General features: G+C 36.8%; 1 protein-coding gene across 2 annotated transcripts in view; it reads right to left on the bottom strand.

Moving 5' to 3' along the window:
- Window positions 1–2,282: 2,282 nt before the first annotated feature.
- Window positions 2,283–19,930, bottom strand: part of LOC150082973 (cerebellar degeneration-related protein 2-like) — a 187,962-nt gene continuing 170,314 nt past the window's right edge. Inside the window, exons 6-7 of one of the 2 annotated variants that reach the window (XM_090377705.1) lie at window positions 11,231–11,310; window positions 2,283–4,843 (exon numbers count right to left, since the gene is read on the bottom strand). In XM_090377705.1, coding sequence (XP_090233831.1) covers window positions 3,844–4,843; window positions 11,231–11,310 — 1,080 coding nt within the window. In that variant the 3' untranslated portion in view covers window positions 2,283–3,843. The remainder of the gene's footprint in view (window positions 4,844–11,230; window positions 11,311–19,930) is intronic. The other variant, XM_090377703.1, reaches the window with a different exon arrangement.

Raw genomic sequence — 19,930 nt, 5'->3', positions numbered from 1 at the left:
AATGACAGTTAAAACTTTTTGGAAAAACTACACCATTAAAAACGCAATTGAAAACATTGATAGTTCTTGGAAAGAAGTCACTAAGAAATGCTTAAATGGAGTTTAGCGCAAAATATGGCCAGAAGTTGTACTAGAAGAAGAAAATAACATCCAAGAAATTAGAAATGAAGTTATCCAGATGGCTCAATCAATAGGTTTTGAAAATGTCTATGAAGAGGATGTTAGAAATTTATCGAATGCAGAAGATGATGGTTTTTCAGTGGAAGATTTAGAAAACCTTGTTAGCAACGAAGACAAAGATAATGAAGATGAAGTTAAAGAAGTTCCTGCCGAAAAAGTGTTAACAACCAAAGATTTAAAAAGGTGCTTAAATGACATTGAAAACGTTTTAAATTTTTTTAGTGAAAATGATCCTGATTTAGGAAGAAGTGTTGTTGTTAAGCGATCAGTGTTAAATGCAATAACTCCGTATAGGCAATTGTTAAATGAAAGAGAAAAAAGCATAAGTAATCAACTTTAGACTCATATTTTAAAATGTGATTTTACTTTGTATGTAAGTTGACTGTTTATTTAATAAAACTTTTCTTTGTTCGAAAAAAAAAGCTTTTCATTTTCTTTACGTAGGAACGTATCCCTATTCTGGCCATAGTATTTTTACCTCTGAAAACGAAGTTTCGCTTAACGAAGTAATTTCGTGGAACGCATCCTATTCGTTATTCGAGGTATGCCTGTATTATATTAAGCTTAAAAACTATGGTTCTGAATCTCATGATCTAATCTTATTCATGTCCCTGTACTTCATAGATTTATCACAGCAGGAAAAATATCTGTATTGGCATACAAGAAAAAAAAAATTCTGTAATGTGATGCTGGCAAATGCAATGTAGCCCCTCAGTAGTTTCCAGTTGGATAGCACTGCTTTAAAGGTGCTGCATGCCCCCACCTAAATATGCAGCTTCCCAAGACTGTACTCATGCTGTGCTGTGCTCCCCCCCCCCCAAACCTCAAAGAAAAAAAAGCAACAGAAATTTCAGTGCCTATGTCTTTGAAATCCAATGATACAACACACACTGAAGATCCAATTCCATGAATGACAATAAGGCAGTGTGGCCAACCTGGCAGACCACTCCTTTAGCATTGCACACCACCTGCCATGTAGGTGGTGTGCAAAGCCATGAACACTGTGCCCCCTGCATTTAAAATTAGTGTAACAAAATCTGGTTTCATATTGACTTTTTGAAAATATACATTTTTAAGTAACAATTGCTATAAATTAGCTGCATACTATATATAAAACAAAAATTGTCACAATTCTATAAATTTTCAATATGTTTGCTAGAAACAATGCTGCAGTAACATTCAATTTTTATGATGTTATGTCTTCCTCTGTATTTAACAATATTATTGCATTTGTGTGTTTCAATTATTAAATATAAAAAAATTGAATTACAAGTAAACACTGAAAATTAAATTCTTTTAATTAAGAACTGCTTTTCTGCACCAAAACTCACTTCCTGTGAGGACCCATGTGGCCTGAGTTCTTGAGCATTTTACCTGTTTTGGTCCCTAGCTAAAACAAGTTAATACCCCTGACTTCAGATAACATGAGAGAGGTTATGCAAGTAGGACCATTCTCTTCCCAACTATATCAAAACTAACTTGTTTTCCTCCAGAAACCTCATGTATCAATTAACAATTAATACCAGTTAAACTGACAATTGTCAATGAACTCTACTTTATATTGTGTTATAATTAATAAACAAGATACTTCAAAAGTAGTTGTACAGTTTTTAATCAATCAAATTTACTATTGCAAGGCACAAAACAAGAGCTGCTATAAATTAGCTGCATACTATATATAAAACAAAAATTGTCACAATTCTATAAATTTTCAATATGTTTGCTAGAAACTGCTGCAGAAAACATCTATTGTAATAAGAATGTATCAGAAAAGTTGAACGTGTCTTGGTTAATCTTTTTCCTCTACTAATTCACCAAAAATTAGTGGAAAAAAAGAGATAGTACCTTGCATTTTTTTATGATAATCACGTGTCTGAATCACGTCTCCAATCACTGAGAATTAAGAACATTCCCAATTTGATGGTTGCACATGTGATGAGGAAGGCATTCATAAGACGATAATGAGGAAGGTGGAGGGTAGTAACCAGCTCTGCATTAAGTGCACATTTTGTATTAAATTTAATCTATTGAAATGTTTTGGAACATAAAAATACACTAATCTGTTCACTGTATTTTTGGAAAAATACAGTCCCAAAAACTTGTGAAATTCTATGCACAAAACATTGTGGGACTGTCACACATGCCTTATTGGCATTCATAAGACTTCTCCACTTGAAATACAAATATTTTCCATGTTGTAACTTTCCCTGCACAGGTGGAATGTATACTTAATGTTAAAAATCAAACAGTGAATAAAATAATCTACTATTATAGTGATAATGTATTATTTTGCAGTGATCTTACTGGTAAAGTCTGTAGTTTGTAAAGCTTTAGATGATGTAAATATTATCTTAGCATTCCCCAAACCAGCATGTGTTGATTTTTTGGACTTCCAGCACATATTTGCCTCATTTGTTTCAGTGCATAACAGAAGATCAAGTGAGGTATTTTCTGAACAATAAGATTTACAAAATGTCACACAATATTCAAATGTTCGCAAAATTTCAGCTCCACTCACATTATAAGCTTAGCCAGAGAATTTCTATCAAAAACAACTAGAAATTTCATTCTAGTTGCTTTTGATAGAAAAGCAACTTCCAACCATAACATAAATTTAAAATGATTCAGTGTTAGCAAGGGGCAGCTGATCTGCCCCTTTTTGATAGCACTTCAAAACATTTTCCTCATTGTGGGAGACTAAAACAAAAGCATTACAGCCTCCAGTTAATCGATTTTATATTTCAAAGTCTAATGCAAAACTGTTACATACTGTACTTAGTGGGTATCCTTTTGCGCGTGTGCTCTCGCTCTCTCAGATAAATTATTTCGAAATACTGAAATACTGATTCACTGTATTATTGTGATATCAAGCTCAGATACACACACTAAAAATTAAGACAGGATAACACATTTTATGACATAGAGATAATAGAGCATACATTTTAACAAATGCACTAATGTAACACACAGAATGTAAAGATGGTTATAAACAATGAACAAATTAATGTAAACATTTCTTACCTTTCACTAAAATACATGTTGATCCAATTACAATTACACGTGAGAGGAATGTGGCAAGACTGTTAATATACAATACTTAATAGTTGACGATTTTAAAAGCCCTTTTTTAACGATAAAATCAAAATAAACAACAAATATTATACTTGAGTATTTGATTAAGCAACTGTAGCAATAGTACAAGCTTTTTTTTTCAATGCGACTAAGTCAAGAAAACTGTCTCAACACTGAATACGAAAAATTTACAACACAAAGTCCTTAATGCAAAACATTTTCTTGACTTAATGACCAAGCATTAAAATGGCACAATAACTTGTAATTTGTAAATCCATAAAAAATTTGTATCTTTCTAAAGTAAGTGTTAAATAACTTTAGCAGTTAAGAATTATTAATTATACTTCAATAACAGATACCATTTGGAATTCTATAGATAGAATTTAAAATACTCAGAAATACTTCAATAAATAAAACTGAACTTATCCCAAAGGTTAAACAATTCTGTTCACTATAGGACATAATATACAAAAATCTCAAAATATTAAAATTTTAGTTAATGAATATCTAACACCTTACTTCAACATTCATACTTATGCCAGCTATTATTAACAACAAATAATTACAGTAATGGTGTGCTAAAGCCTTAAACTACTTATTTGTTCGTTGGCGTGACCGTCTAACAACTTCAGCATATGTAAGGACTCCTGGAAGACTTATTCGTGACAATTCAGTAGATGGTGGAGGAGGTGGGGGTATCTGAATCCCTTCTTTATATACTGGATGTTTATTTACATTTGAAAATCTTTCTCTGTGCCATTTATTTCTTTTAGGTCCATTGTGTGATGACTGAGTATGGGAGGGTTGCTGTGAAGTAACTCTTGATGAGTTCTGTGGAATATTTGGCACCTGAGTATCCTTCTTGTCTCGACTTGTGCTGCTTGTTGTTGGCACACTCTTTTTCTCCTCTAAATCATCTTTATTTATGAGGCCTGCTTTAATGATGTTTAAAGTTTCTCTAGCTCGAGCAGAAAGATTCACAACAGCAAAAGTCTCTTCAAATAATTTTCTATATTCTGATGATTTAAACTTTCCTGAAGATGGTTTAGAAGAGATATTGAGAGCCAACATATCTAAAATTTCTGGAACTTCTACTATATCAGTCTGTACACCTTGATCTATGCAGGCTCGCTCTGTTTCTGAAAATCCTGAAGACAGGGTTGACTCTCCTTCAGACATATCCGAGACTGACTTTATGTTTTGCAAATAATGACTCTGAGAAAGCAATTCAATTGAATCTGGATTATGCAAACTATTTACCTCGGTTTGCTGCGAATTAAGCACATGATTTTCATCATCTACAGACTTCCCATTTAACATAACATTATATTTTGCTAACAAATTATTGTAATTGGCATCTATATGAGCCTGTAACTTATTTTCAACAGAAGCCTGATTAAGTGTATCATTACTTTCATAAGATACTACGTTTCCCACAGACTGGAGAGATTCCTGACTGCCATAAGCTAAAACGCCATTTTTCAGTCTTACTAGAGCCAGTTCACTACAGTACGATGGTTCCTCTGTCTCAACATCAGAATCCATAAGAAATGATGAATCTCGTAGTTCACAGTTATGGCATTTGTTTCTCCTTGAAAAAAATAAATAAGAACAAACAAATGAATTTAAATTTGTTTTCAGAAAAATAAAACAAAATAAAATAATAATAGTTTTTATTTAACACTGTCTTGCAGCATAACAAACAGAAAACAAAACTGACCCCCAAAAAAAGTAAATTGTTCTTTTCAGCTTAAAAACTTCAAAAAAATTTTTTTTTTTTTACTGACAATCTTAACAAACAAACAAAAATTTACACACTGCTCGAAGATATAATTAGCTATAAAACAGTAATATCCATGTTCTATATTATTTATCACAATATGCTGAATACAATTTTGTATCCTTTGCTGCAAATTTAGTAACTCCCAATTTGCCACTATTAACAACACTAATACTAATTTGAATTGTCATCTTTCTTCCAAGAAATCATAAATCACTATGACAAACTGAACATTATGTGCAATTTTAATAATAATATTAATAGTATTCGCCATACAGTGCAAAAACAGACTTTTGCTGCATTGGCAAAAAAAAAAAAAAAAAAAAAAAGTAGATAAAAAAATACAAATTATATGCTTCTCTCTTCACACATGTAACTATCCATTTCATCTTTGAATTGATTCAAGCCATGAACCTCTACCTCCGAGGGCAGCTTGTTCCAACATTCAACGACTCACTGGCTAAAAGAAAACTTGCCTACAATCTAGTGCCTTATAAACCTCAATTAGGTCACCACTGAGGTAAATGGTTGCCAAGCTCTGTAAGTCCACATAATTGCAGTCTTTCCTCATCAAGTTGCCCATCTTTGGACCTTTTCAAGAAGCTCAATGTCTTTTTTTCAGATGAGGTCTCCATACTTGAACACAGTGTTCCAAATGTGATCATATAATTGCCTTATACAGTGGGATAACATTTGATAAATCATCAACAGGACACCATGGGCTTCCCTGGCTGCCTGTTTACACTGTTCGGAAAACTTCACATTTGCCCATATTGTTCCCAAATCCCTTTCCTCCTCAATGAATATATATAATCATTAATTTCCAGAATAAATCTATACACTAACCTTACACCACTACATAAAAATGGCAAAACCCATTCATATACTAGAAAAAAAAAATTTAATAAAACAAAACAATTACAAATACAGTCAGTCCTCGTATAACACGTGTTTACATTACACGAATTCGATCATACACAATTTATAAACAGGGAAACAATATCTTATATAACATGAACTGAATTCGCTTATGCGTGATTCGCCTTTGTGTTTACAAGAAATGGCAGTCGAACGCAACACGATAGGAATAAAGAGAAGATTCTGAAAATGTATTTATGTTTTTTTATATCAGTGAAGGAGAAACACATTTCACCATAATAACGTAAAAACCAACAATTCCAGCTATCGGTATAATCGCAAATGCAATTAGATCGAGTTTATAACAGATTCCACTAGCAGAAACGCAACTGGAAATTGTTTTTATTGTTTTATGGTAGTAACCCCTAGAAATGTGCTTTAGTAAAATGTGAGGTGTTAATAGTGTATCTCTGCCTTTACAGTGTTGTTTATTCAGCTGTTTATTATTGTATACGCGTGCAGCTTTGTTTGTTTATGTGTATCAAGCTTGCCTCCTCGTTTTGTAATTGTGCTTTATTCCCTAAAAAATGAGTAAAAAATGAGAAAGGTGTGAAAAGGAAGAATCCTGGTGAAGATACTGCAGATTCAGAGAGAAAAAGAAAAGCAATATTGATAAACAGAGGTGGACTGGGTCAAAAATTCTTACCCGGAAAAATTTGTAGTGGCCTCATACTATGGCTTATGGCCAAAATCACACCAGCCTCCGGCCCGCTGGGGTTTTCCCGGTAAGGCTTATGGCCAGTCCGCCTCTGTCGATAGAGAAAAATATGAAATTGTGAAACGCTTTGAGCGAAATGAAAGACCATGTCATATTGCACGTGCTACAGACCTAAATGAGGCAACGCCGGGAATTACAAAGAATGCAGAGAAGATATAAAAAAATAAAAAAAAAACTTTCACAGCAAGAACAACTCAAAGTGTAATTAAAATCCATTGGATTAAGACACAAAGAATTGGAAGAGATGGAACAGCTGTCATCTGTTTGGATCGAAAATTAAATAAAAAACAAGTTTGCTTACAATAGAAGCAAAAGCATTAGCAATATTTTATAACGTGATTTTATTACAACTATTACGTATTTTATTACATAAAATACGTAAGTATTTTATGACGATTATTTATTGTGTTTGGTAAAGTTTTGGTTACAAATGTGTGTTCAATGTTGGGTGGTCGGCACCTAACCCTATTTTTCCCATAGGGAAAAATAGGGTTAGGTCTAGGAACACAACTATCATGCTATACGATGACTGACTGTAGTTAACTTTAATAAAATCAGTTTTCAGGGGAAAAATATTATTTTACTTAACGAACTTTGAGAACAGCAAAGAAACTGACCCCCAAGAAGTAAATTGCTCCTCTCAATTCTTTGAAATGCTACACAAAATCCTTGATTATTCCAGTCTTTTCATGCAGTTCTCCAGATAAGCAGATTACTGGAAAATGTCTCATTTTCGCCATTGAAGAATATCCATCAATGGTTTCTGCCAGTTGCACGACTTGCCAAATATTCCTCAAATCAACCTTAAGTTACACACACACACACACACACACACACACACACACACACCTTGATTTACGTTGGGGTTAGGTGCAAAATGGAACCCTTTATATAATGGAGTCAATCAGAAATCGCAGGATTTGGTTCTGGGCACCAAAAATTTTACCTACCACTTTGCACTGATTGTTTTATTAGCATTCTTCATAGTTGTAGTAATTGTAGATGGAGGCATATTCATAGCCATACACACACATTAGGGTGGCTTTCACCAGATTCCATCCTCCGAATATTACTCTAGGATTCAATTAACTATTTTTACCAGACATGGCATGTCTTTATTCTATTAAATAAAAAAAACTTTATAACACGATTGGAAAAAAACTGCACACGGCTATCACTATCATTATTTTAATTTATTAATAGCACAATTAATAAAAAAAGTTAGTATAATAAATTTCCAACACGTATAATAACGTAAACAACAACCAACTGAATGCTTCACCGCATCCACGAGTGGTTTACTTTGAGGGCGGAAATCTTTCTCGTCTCTGATACAAATGCGCTAATTGCTGATTGGCTCAGATTGTCCTAAATCACGTGAACAGTGCATGATACGTAGCTCAGTATAATGCTGATAAATTTTGTCAAACTTTCAATTTATAAAAATATGGCAAAAATAAATAAAAATGGCGTTGTGGTTAGTGATCGGCACTATTGCGAATTAACGCAAATCTGATGTTACCTGTACATATATACGAGGGCTACCTGTACACATAATATATATAAGGGAAGGTTAGAAACTTTCTAGCCAACAGAAATGGAATGCTGGAAAATTGTGAAAGCCCATTTTTCAATATAGTGCCCCCTTAAGTCAATACACTTTCTGCCACATCCATTAGCTTTCGTAACCCAGTCAAATAAAATTCAGAAGATTTTAACTCAAACCAGTTGCTGATTGCATCCATCATAGATTGGTGCAGTTGAATATATCCTTTGAGACTTGGAAAATAGTCCAATGGAACTAAATCCAATGAGTAAGAGGAATGCTGTAGTAGCTCAAACTGCAATCACAGTGTTGCCTGAGTCACAAACACTGTGTGCACTGGTGCATTGTCTTGATGCAAGATGACTTTTTGCCAATTTCCCACGCTTCTTGAGCTTCAATTCCTCGCAGAAATATCTCAGTAGTGTAGAATAATACTCAGCACTGATAGAAGCACCTTGTTCCAGGAAATCAATCTGGCTCACTCCTTTGGCATTCCAGAAGATGCATGACTTTTCCAGCCAACTTCCACTCCCAAAGCTTTTGGGGGGAGGGGGAATGCTTCCATTGTTCTTTGTTTCAAGGTCAAAGTGGTGTACCTACTTCTCATCAGTAGTGAACATACCATCCCCAAAACTGAGCTTCGTCACTTTCGAAATGCTGCACAATCTCATGATAACTCCTCTCTTTCCCACTTCAATCCACATCAGTGCTTGTGGGATTCACCTCAAAGAAACCTTCATTCCAAAACATTCACCACAATAGCATGAGATCACTCATGAGAGATGCCGAATGTTGCCTCAATGCTATCGAAGCATTCTTGCACGATTAGGTCACGAAGGGCATCCACATTTGCAAGCATCAACACAGTAATAGGCCTCCTACTGCAGGACATTTTCTTTTAACACTGTCTTGTCCATGCTTAAATTTTGCAACCTAGTTTTTGACCATGGCATAGGAAGAACAAGATTTCCCTAATGTTTGTTGCATGTCTTCATGAATTTCTTTTTTAAGGAGTTGCATTCATTCACCTTCTACACTTCAATACCCTCTGTAAAGGAGAATATACTTACACACCTGAAATTTTCTGCAAATACATAAAGAGTCACAGCACAGATTGGAAATACTGTCTTGAAAACTTTTGCAATCTATATTGCCATCCAAATATATAACTATCAAAATTTTTTGGAAAGAAAGGTATAAAGGAAACGTATGGACAAGGGCCACTGTTGTTGCTTGGTTTTTAGGAGCATTAGCAACTAAGACCATATTGCTCCTGGGATATGCAGTGGTCATTCCCTGACCTTTCCACATCCTCCGTATTTGGTGCTAAAGGGCTCGAATCCCGGTCTAATCAAGAAGCATGTGTTATGCACTGCTGCTCCTGCCCACGGAGGCGCAAAGGGCCACTGATAGATGGAAAGCACCCAATGATCATAATTGTATTACGTATAGATAAAAGTTGTTAACAGGAAAGAAAAGAAAAATGGAAGCCTGTTCCATTTTGGAAAGGTGAGAGGAAGTAGTATAGTTACAAATTGAAAAGGTAAAAAGCATAGTAAAAGACAAGAAATAGTGCATTAAATGTATCATTACACACAATGTATTATTTCTTATCTTTTATTATTATGCTTTTTACTTTTTCAATTTGTAACTACACTACCTCCTCTCATCTTTCCAAAATGAAAGTCTTCCCCCATTTCCCTTTTATTTACAGTGTGTGTGTGTGTGTGTGTGTGTGTGTGTGTAGATAAATATATATTATATATATTTATTTTTTATTTATTTTATTATTATTTTTTTTTTGTTATCTAATTTTTATGTTCAAGTAACTGGTATGGAAATTAAAGTTCTGGATGTAATTTTTGATTCCAAACTTATTTTCCAAGTGCTGTAATATTTTTATAATGCACTACTGGCATTTTTTTAATTAATTTGGCAGTTAACTCAATGTCTAAAAGGACCCATGAGCCTGAACAGTTCCTTGTTGGCATGACGGGTGCATAGTTTCGTGTGGTTCCCTCCAGATACACACCCTCCTGTCCACTCAAAATAACGAGAAACAGGACTCATCGGACCAGGAAACCCATCTTCAACCATACAAGTCCAGTACTGATGTTCTTTTGCGCAGTTGAGTCCTGTGTCATGGTGTTAGCAATGGGTCAGCAGCTTCCATAACCTATTGCAGCTAATGATTGCCTGATGGTCTTGGTGGAGACATTTCTGCCATCTCCCTCGTTGAAGTCAGTGGTGATTTGTGCCACTGACATTCTCCGGTTGGCTGAAACAACGTGAGACAGGTGTCGGCGGCCACTTTTATCCACCACCTTTCTCTGCCCATGATGAAATGTTATTCAGGAAATGGCATATTTACGATACACTTTTGATGCTGTCAAACAGGGATAGTGCAATTTCTGTACCACCTCTGTGATAGTGACCCATATGTTGGGCACCCACTATCATCCCTCTTTCAAAGTTTAACTCACGAGTTTTATCCATACTGACATTGAATTACCGCCTACATGAATGCAGTACCTATATAACTGCCAAGCAGTGGGTTCGTCCACTAGCAAGAAGGGTGATAGTTTCGCATTGCCCAAGAACCCCATGAATTCTGTCCTTTCAGTGTACTGACTGTGACATCTGGTATAACTCCTCTTGGTACCAAGAAGAGTTATACCATATGTCTTAAGCACCTTTGATTAGCCAACTTGTAAATTTATTGTTTTGTATTTTTAGCTGTCAACTGTGACAAGAAAATTTGTGTATATTAATATTTAAAACCCCTATTATGCTCTGGCCTCATGGGGTTGAACTGTCACATGAATTTTACTCTGTATGTTTAATCACAGGTAATTATTTTTTCATGTGGACAATAAAGAAATTCAGACGAGTGATTTCCTAATCTAAATAAATTATGCACTCTCACAAAAGAATGTTCAAAACAGTAAATTTATTTATAAATACATAAATAAATATAACAATAACATAAGCATTAAAAATAAATGTGCAAACTAACCTTTCATGTTCTTCCTCAGTTTCAGAATCTATTTTTCTTTCAGTATACGATTCTAGCTGCTGCAACAAACATGACTTTTCCTAAAATAATAAAAACATTAATACAGAGGTCATACGTTGTCATCTTGGGAAGGTACACTACTTGCTAAAATATTAGCATCTTTACCTATTAAGATCAGGCAAGCATATACTCTAATAATAAAACAGCACAACATAAATTTCACTAGAATCTAATACCAGAATAGATACTGCATCATTCTTTCTGCAATGTAACTGCCACTTTTGACAGGACTTAAGAGAATTTTGAATTTTGAGAAGAGAATTTTTGAAGCAGTACCTATATTGCTTTTCCCTCCTCCAATGGGTACTGATCCTCCTGATCTTTGAATTTCTCCAGCCACTGGCCTCAACTAGCAAAGATTAATAAATCCTGACTAAAGTAAAATTTCCTATTATCCAGTCTATAACTTCTATGAGTTAATTTGACAGTCTTGCCAGGCACCTTTGAGCCTTTCCAAGAAGGGGGGGGGGGGTGTTCTATACCAAGAAAGAAAAGTACTGAAGCCCACCTTGACACAGCATTTAACATGCAGACTTCCTTTCCTTGAATAATGAGGTTACAGCTTCCATATCTTTACAAGTATTTGTTCAACATATTGACAGGAGGCAATGTGCTCTCCTTCACACCTGTCTGCACTGCACAGAGCATTTCACAACTACCATTTAATAACCACTAAATCCCTTTCTTCCTCTATTGTTTTAAAGACAACAGAATAACAAATCATCTCTCTCTGCATTAACTGCAATTACCCACTTGAATCCCCCTTCCCACAATCTATGGGAGACAGATGCAATAATTATGTTCTTTTGCTTAAGGAGACTAGACAGAACCATGCTTAAAAAAAGTGCATTACAAAACTTTGGTAAACAAAAATAAAAACACATTATCTCAAATATGCAGTTGGGGGATGGAATTACTATACTTAAAAAAAATAATAAAAATCAACCAATTTCACCTTCCTTCACTTCATTTGTCCATTTCTATTAAGTACCTGTCCATTTATTCTTTAAATTTAGATAAACTTCTGCCCATCATAAGAGTAAATGCCACTCTGACTAAAAGTAAATATTTGTACAACTATTTTAGGGTTTTCCCTTCTTAATTTATGTTCTCTTGTTTGTATACATCACATGTAATTATGACTGCACCATTTAGTTTAATCAAACCTTTTGGGCTCTTGAGCACCACATTTAAGTCACCACTCAGATAGATACTTTCACACATTACAACCTATAAGCCTCCCCCTTTCCCTCCCCAATATGGCATGCCCCAATGTGGCATCCTTAATCTCTTTTTTGCTCTTTACCATCACCAAAAATGTTCAGGTTAACTAAAATGTCTCCAAGCCTGTATGCAATATTCAAAATTCAGCCCAACCACTACTTTACATAATAGAATAAACACCTCATCCTCTACCAGCAAAGTTCCTATATATAATTTATAGAATTCTGTGAGCAGTCAAAGCAGCTTGTCTACACTGTCTAGAAAACTTCATAATCTGATTATACAAAGGGTACTAGGAAAGTTTTGCAATATGACGCAACAATGAATCACAGGAAGCTGCTTGTTGCTGCATGTTGAGACATGTTCATACGTGCATAGTAGCCTCCGCACCAAGTCGATGGGCTCAGTTATTCATTAGTAGTGAGAGTGTAAAGTGCTTGCGATGGCATCGTGGTCACAAAATGAGATAAGGACAGTTTTGCGGTATAATTTCGTGCGTGGTTTAACCATAGACCAGTGCTTAGAAGAAATGACTCTTGCACTAGATGATGATTGTCCACATCGTACAACGATATTCAGGTGGTATAGAGAATTCCAAAGGGGAAATTTCACTCTGGAGGATTCCGAGAGGCCGGGAAGGCCACGAACGTCAGTTACGGAGGAAAACGTTACTGCTGTGAGGAAAATGCTTGACGAAAACAGGCGAGTGACCTACCAACAGATAGAGGATACTTTGGGCCTAAATGCACCAGCAATTCGTTCGATTCTGCAAGATCATTTGCACGTGAAGAAACTTTGTTCTCTCTGGGTGCCGCATCAACTGACTGAAGAGCAGATGACACTACGTGTGACTTGGTGCCGGGAGATGTTAAAAAAGTTTGAAAAGGGACAATCTCGGTATGTGAACAACATCGTGACAGGTGACGAGACTTGGCTGTACTATTACGATCTGCCGACCAAGGCTCAAAACAAAGTTTGGGTCTTTGATGATGACGACACACCCGTAATTGTCAGAAAATCCCGATCTGTAAAGAAGAAAATGATACCTGTATTTTTCAAATCGAGTGGAATTGTGGAACGTGTCGTTTTGGACACGCAGAAGACAGTCACAGCTAAGTGGTATACTGAACAATGCCTGCCTAAAGTCATTGGATCTATGAAGAACCTGCGGCCAAAGTCAAGAATGGACACCTGGTACCTCCATCACGATAATGATGCAGCTCACCGCGCCAAAGCCTGCACCGAATATTTGACCACGACAGGACTGAAACTTCTCGAGCACCCTCCCTACAGTCCAGACCTTGCTCCCTGCGACTTTGCACTGTTCCCGCATGTGAAAATGAAGCTAAAAGGGAGGCGGTTTTCCAGTGATGAGGACCTTCTACGGGCTTGGGACAATGAGTGTGTTTTACTCCCTAGTGAAACTTGGCAGAACTGGTTTAAAGATTGGTTTCGGAGGATGGAGAGGTGTATTGAATGTAGAGGAAATTACTTTGAAAAAATCAAATAAACAAAGCTGTATTGCAAAACTTTCCTAGTACCCTTTGTATAGTTGCTCCAAACTCATTCTCAACAATTTAGCATTTGGTAGTACCAATATGCTACATTACTCTGGTATTACTGCTGCCTAAATGTAAGGCCATGCATTTCAGTGTTAAACTTGGCTGTGATTTCTCAGCTCATCCAAATAACTTATCCAGATCTTGTTCAAGTAGCATACCCTGATTAATGTCATTACCACCCTGCCCACCTCTGTATCATCAGCAAACAGATATTGAGCTTGAAATATCTACATCAATATCATTAATAAAAATTACAAATGGTAAAAGGCTAGACCCAAAATCTACTGTGACCTCACTTGCAACATCATTCCATGAAAAGCAGTGCCCATTCATAGGTACTTTCTTCTCCTGCCATTTGATCATACCTTTATCCATAGTATAGATTTGCCCTATAATAGAGAGAAATTCTACAGATCATTGAAAGTAATTTATTTGCTGCCCTCTTCTATTCTCATTTCACGTACTTTTCTCACACACAGTTCGTGGAATCAACTGTTTACATAAGCAGTGTTTTCCTTAGACCAAGAGTTTGTTAGTGAGAAGGGATGCAATTGTAGCATGAATGCATTGCAGAATAACTAGTGAATAACCTCAACCTGCCCATAGGAATTTTCATTCTATCTCTTTCCTCCATCTTCCCTACAATACCACACCATTCCAATTCCTACAACAATCATCCTGTATGACCACATCAAAAGCTTTACCAAAATTTAAATAAATGATCTCAAACTTAAGTTATCCTTCTTACATGTAATTCTTTAGTCAGACAGGATTTCTCCTTAAAGCTATGCTGTGATTCCCTTAATTCTACTGCTGCTCAGACAATACCTTACATTACAACTTTAACTAAGGGATCTATAATCATTCCTGACACAGGTATCAAACTTTGCCAAGGAAGATATAACCCATTTCACCTTTGAGTCAACTTTTTAAAAAGGAGAAATGTTTGTACGTCTTTAATCTACAGGGACTTCACCTGATCTATACGGATGGTCTAATTATAGTAGCAAACAGTTTGATTACCTCTTCTGCTACTACTTTCTTCAATATAATTAAAGTCTGTACTTGTTAACAGGAGAGACTGCTTCTACAGGGATGGGATACACTTAAATAGAAAGGGTGCAAGAATGTTTGCTGATGCTATCGAGGCAGTGTTAGGTGGGTCGGAAAACTGCTAGATTGGGGGGATACAAGGACTAATAGATTAACAGTAGCCACTGGCAGAGGTAAAAGTGATTCTTGCACTGCTTCTATTGGAATGAGCCGCAGCCTGGAAAATAAGATGCAGGATATTTCAGAGACTGCTGGGAATCATTGGGGTACAAGTAAACACATGGGTTGTGTTAGTGTAGCTAAGAAAAAGAACAGGTGCATGTATACTTGTGTGTACACCAATGCTAGGAGTTTAGTAAATAAATTTGATGAATTTGAGGTATTGCTCAAAACATCAAAGGCAGATATTGTGGGGATTTCAGAGACGTGGTGTCACACAGATATAAGGAATGCAGAACTGGAATTTGGGGAGTACAATGTCTACAGAAAGGATAGACAGGATAGGAAGGGAGGAGGGGTTATGCTATTAGTTAAAAAACACAAAATCCAAGGAAGTGAAGCCAGTCGAAATCGCTGGACAGTGCAGTGTCGAGTCAGTTTGGTGTGACATAAGCATTGGGAGATCAAAATTGAGAGTAGGAGTGTGCTATAGGCCTAATGACTCTGATGAGTATAATAAGAAACTGTTCGGAGAAATAGAGTGGGGCAGTAAATCAGAGAGTCTTATAATGGGGGATTTTAATTTCCCAGATATTGACTGGAATTTGGGGGCTGGTCACTCACACAGTAGCAAGGCTTTTGTGGATTTATTGGATGATTGTTTTCTACATCAGCATGTTCGGGAGGTAATAGAGGGAGTAATACTCTTGATTTGATTATCAGTAGTGATTCTTCATGCATTAAGAATCTGCAGATAAATGAACCACTTGGTGGCAGTGACCACAGTGTGCTGAAGTGGGAGTTACTCAAAGAGGTAACTACTATTAGGGGTAAAGGGAAGGGGTATTGCTTTCGTAAAGGCGACTACAATGGACTGAGACAGTATTTAAATTCTATACAGTGGGATCAACTGATGATATTGCCAACAGCAAATTCAAAATGGGAAGCATTCAAAGAACTTATCTTGGAAGCTACTAGGCTTTACATACCAACTAAGAAATATTGTTCAAGGTTTCGGCCTAAATGGATGTCAGATGAACTGATGAGGCATATGGCAGAAAAGAAAAATGCATGGGATACATACAAATTAACACGTGACACAGACGCCTATGATAGATACAAGTTGATCTGTAACCAAGTTACAAAGGAGGTTCGGCAGGCGAAGGCAGATTACGAGAGATCCTTGGCAAGGGATGCGAAGAAAAACAGAAAAGAGTTCTTTACTTATGTAAACTCTAGAAGGAAGGGGATGAATCAGATTGGTCCACTTGATATCGATGGGTCAGCTGTTGATGATCCTGCTCAGCTAGCTAACAAACTGAATGAATATTTTGCATTGACATTCACACATGAGGAGTTATTCAGCGAGGGGAATGCCAGAGGTGTATTCAACTCTGGCAGTAAGCTAGAGAATCTTGTAATAACAGAGTAAAGTGGAGGAGAAATTGTTGAAGATAAATACAAGAAAGGCACTTGGGGTGGATGGGATCTATCCAGTTATATTAAAGGAAGCAGCAAAGGAAGTAAGCAAGCACTTAGCCATAATTATGAGAGATTCCTTGGACTCAGGGGAAGTACCCATGGACTGGAGATGTGCAAATGTGACCCCAATTCACAAAGGAGGATCAAAGGGCGACACAAGTAATTATAGACCTGTTAGTTTAACTTCTGTTCCTGGAAAATTAATGGAGGCACTGGTTAAAGAAGCACTGCAGGATCATCTAGACAAGACTTCAGTTATAGCTAGGACACAGCATGGTTTTGTTAAGGGTAAGTCTTGCCTGACCAATTTGATTGGATACTATGATGCAGTCACAAAAGAACTGGATGCAGGGAATAACTTTGATATTATATACTTGGATCTTAGAAAGGCTTTTGATACTGTTGCACATGGAAGACTGCTGCACAAATTGGAGCAGTGTGGCATTGGAGGCAAATTGCTGCTATGGATAAAGGGGTGGTTGAGGGGGAGAAGACAAAGAGTGGTAATCAATGGACACTGCTCATTGTGGACTAATGTTATTAGTGGAGTCCCTCAGGGTTCAGTATTGGGTCCTTTATTGTTTTCTGTATTTATAAATGATATTGATGATGGTATATCAGGCTTAATGTCCAAGTTTGCAGACGATACGAAGGTTGGCAGGGTTGTCAAGGACACTACTGACACTATGCTGCTGCAACAGGATTTGGAAAGGTTGAGCAGATGGGCTTCGAGGTGGCAAATGAAGTTTAACATTGACAAATGTAAAGTACTACATATGGGAAACAGCAACCCCAGAGCAACGTATCAACTCTGTGGTACTACACTGACAGTGGTAGAGAATGAAAGGGACCTGGGGGTGGTTGTGCAGGCAGATATGAAGTTCTCTGAGCAGTGCAGACGGGCTGCAAGAGTAGCTCATGGTGTATTGTCAATGATATATAGGAATTTTTCTAGCAGGGATAAGGTGGTGATTATTCCCTTGTATAAGGCAATGGTCAGGCCACACCTAGAGTACTGTATACAGGCCTGGAGGCCTCATTTCAAGAAGGATGTAGAGCTGCTGGAACGAGTACAGAGAAGGGCAACTAGATTGGTGAATGGGACAAAGGGGTGCTCTTACGAAGAAAGGCTTAAGTTTTGCGAATTACAGTGTCTGGAAACTAGGCACCAGCGAGGTGATCTGATAGAGGTGTACAAAGCCTTGAATGGTTTGAGCATGCTCAATGCTGATGGGATTCTTCCTCTTGCTCAGAATAATCACCTGAGAGGGCATAAATTCAAATTGAGGAAAGACAGATGTAGGATAGATGTGCGGAAATTTGCCTTTAGCCAGCGGGTGGTTGGTAGGTGGAACAGACTTCCATCCCTTGTCGTGGAAGTTGATAGCCTAAATAAGTTTAAGGCTCAGCTGGACAGGTATTTCGAACGAACAGAGGGGTGAAGTGGAAGTGGTTATGTGGGGGGTGGTTAGTTTTGTGGTGTTAGTTATTCTAGGGGATAATACTTTTTTCTTTTATTATTATTTATTTATTTATTAATAAATCCGTTAACCTTCCAGACCCACCTCTTTTAACTTTGTATTTCTCAATTAAATTTCCCCCTTAATTTACCTCCCCTCCACGTTAACACCTGACTTGTATACTGCACAGAAGATCACAGATTCTGGGGGAATAATAGTTCGTGTATGTCTCCTCTGGACTGGCTGAGTATTCAGAATGACTCAATACTACACATGATAAACATATATAAATTTGTTTATTTCACAGTATATACATTAAAGAATTGTATCATACAACATCAATTGGTATAATGTTAATAACTGGCATTATATGTGTGTTAAGATGTAAAATTAATAGCAAATGATATAATATGTCTCTTCGTGTCTTTCTGCTTTTCTCCTTCTGGTTTAGGTTACATCTCATAACATTATTTTTACTTTCTAACAGTTAAACTTCCCAACTGGAATTACCTCAGTGGGCTTAACACCTCTATGGATATTGTCCTAGATTTATAAATCCCCGCTATAATCTTTCATTAATTTATCCCTTCCAAAATAATTCAATCTTAATATCTTGTAACGTTTCAAGTACATAGAACACCTTTACTTCTTAACTTAGAACATACCAGTCTCAAGTACATGTATCTAAATCTTCCTTGCTTTAACTTATCCTTGAGATGAAGTACATACATCTATGAACCCTTTTCTTCCTTTTATACTAATCAATACCAAATCTACTATCAACTAAATAAACATTTTTCTAAAGTCCTTCTCTTCAAATCTACTATCAACTAAATAAACATTTTTCTAAAGTCCTTCTCTTCAAATCTAGCTTAAAATTATTATCTCGTACTTACATATTAACTTAGGGAATCACTCTTTACACTACCTTTTCTCAGTTCAGGGGCGACTCATCATCGACAGCATAGGGCATCATCAGGCTCCAACTGGAATTTTTCATCGGCAAAGTACTGCTGTTCATCTACAGGGATTCTCCTACGTTCAGGAACTCGCTCTTCTTTCCATACGGCTATTAAATAAGTTGCTCCGGCCTGCTTTTTGGGCGTCTGATCAGTTCGACGAAACTGGGAAGCATAATAGGATTATCAGGACTCTTCTTACTGCTTTATTAAGAAGCCTGGCTATGTAGCTCTTCCTTATCGTTCTATGGTGAGGCTTTTCGATCCTTTTTACTCAGCTCCAGTATAGGTGTTTCCATCTTTCAAGGATTATCTCCTTCCTATTTCAACAACTCTTAAACAGCATCTCCCACAACTCATTACTCTGGCCGCTACTTTCTGGCGATTCTCCCGGCACTTCTCGGGATTTCTTTCCAGCCGCACATCACTCAGGCATCTCCACGGGAACTCTCCAAACTTCCACACTGCCAAAACTCACCACTCTCCCACAAAAAACTTTCCTTTCCTGTCTTGCATCTGCCTTTTGTTTCAGCCGCTCATTCTACAGTATTTTGATCCAATCGTCGTTCGTTCTCCATCATCTCATTCGCTCTCTCCCACTTCTTCCGTTTTTCTTGGCCCTTCCCTCTCCTGCGGTAACTTCCTGTTTACGAAATTTTCATCAACTTCGATGAACTACAGGGCGTCTAGCAATTTCTAGATATTTCCTTGTGATCATCCCCGATTCACTTACCGCCATTA

Source organism: Mastigoproctus giganteus, chromosome 7 (assembly GCF_048544385.1).
Source record: "Mastigoproctus giganteus isolate SK-2022 chromosome 7, ASM4854438v1, whole genome shotgun sequence".
NCBI classification, from domain to species: Eukaryota; Metazoa; Arthropoda; class Arachnida; order Uropygi; family Thelyphonidae; genus Mastigoproctus; species Mastigoproctus giganteus.
Note: the sequence above shows the minus strand (reverse complement) of the source record. Positions and strands in the feature narration are given on the sequence as shown.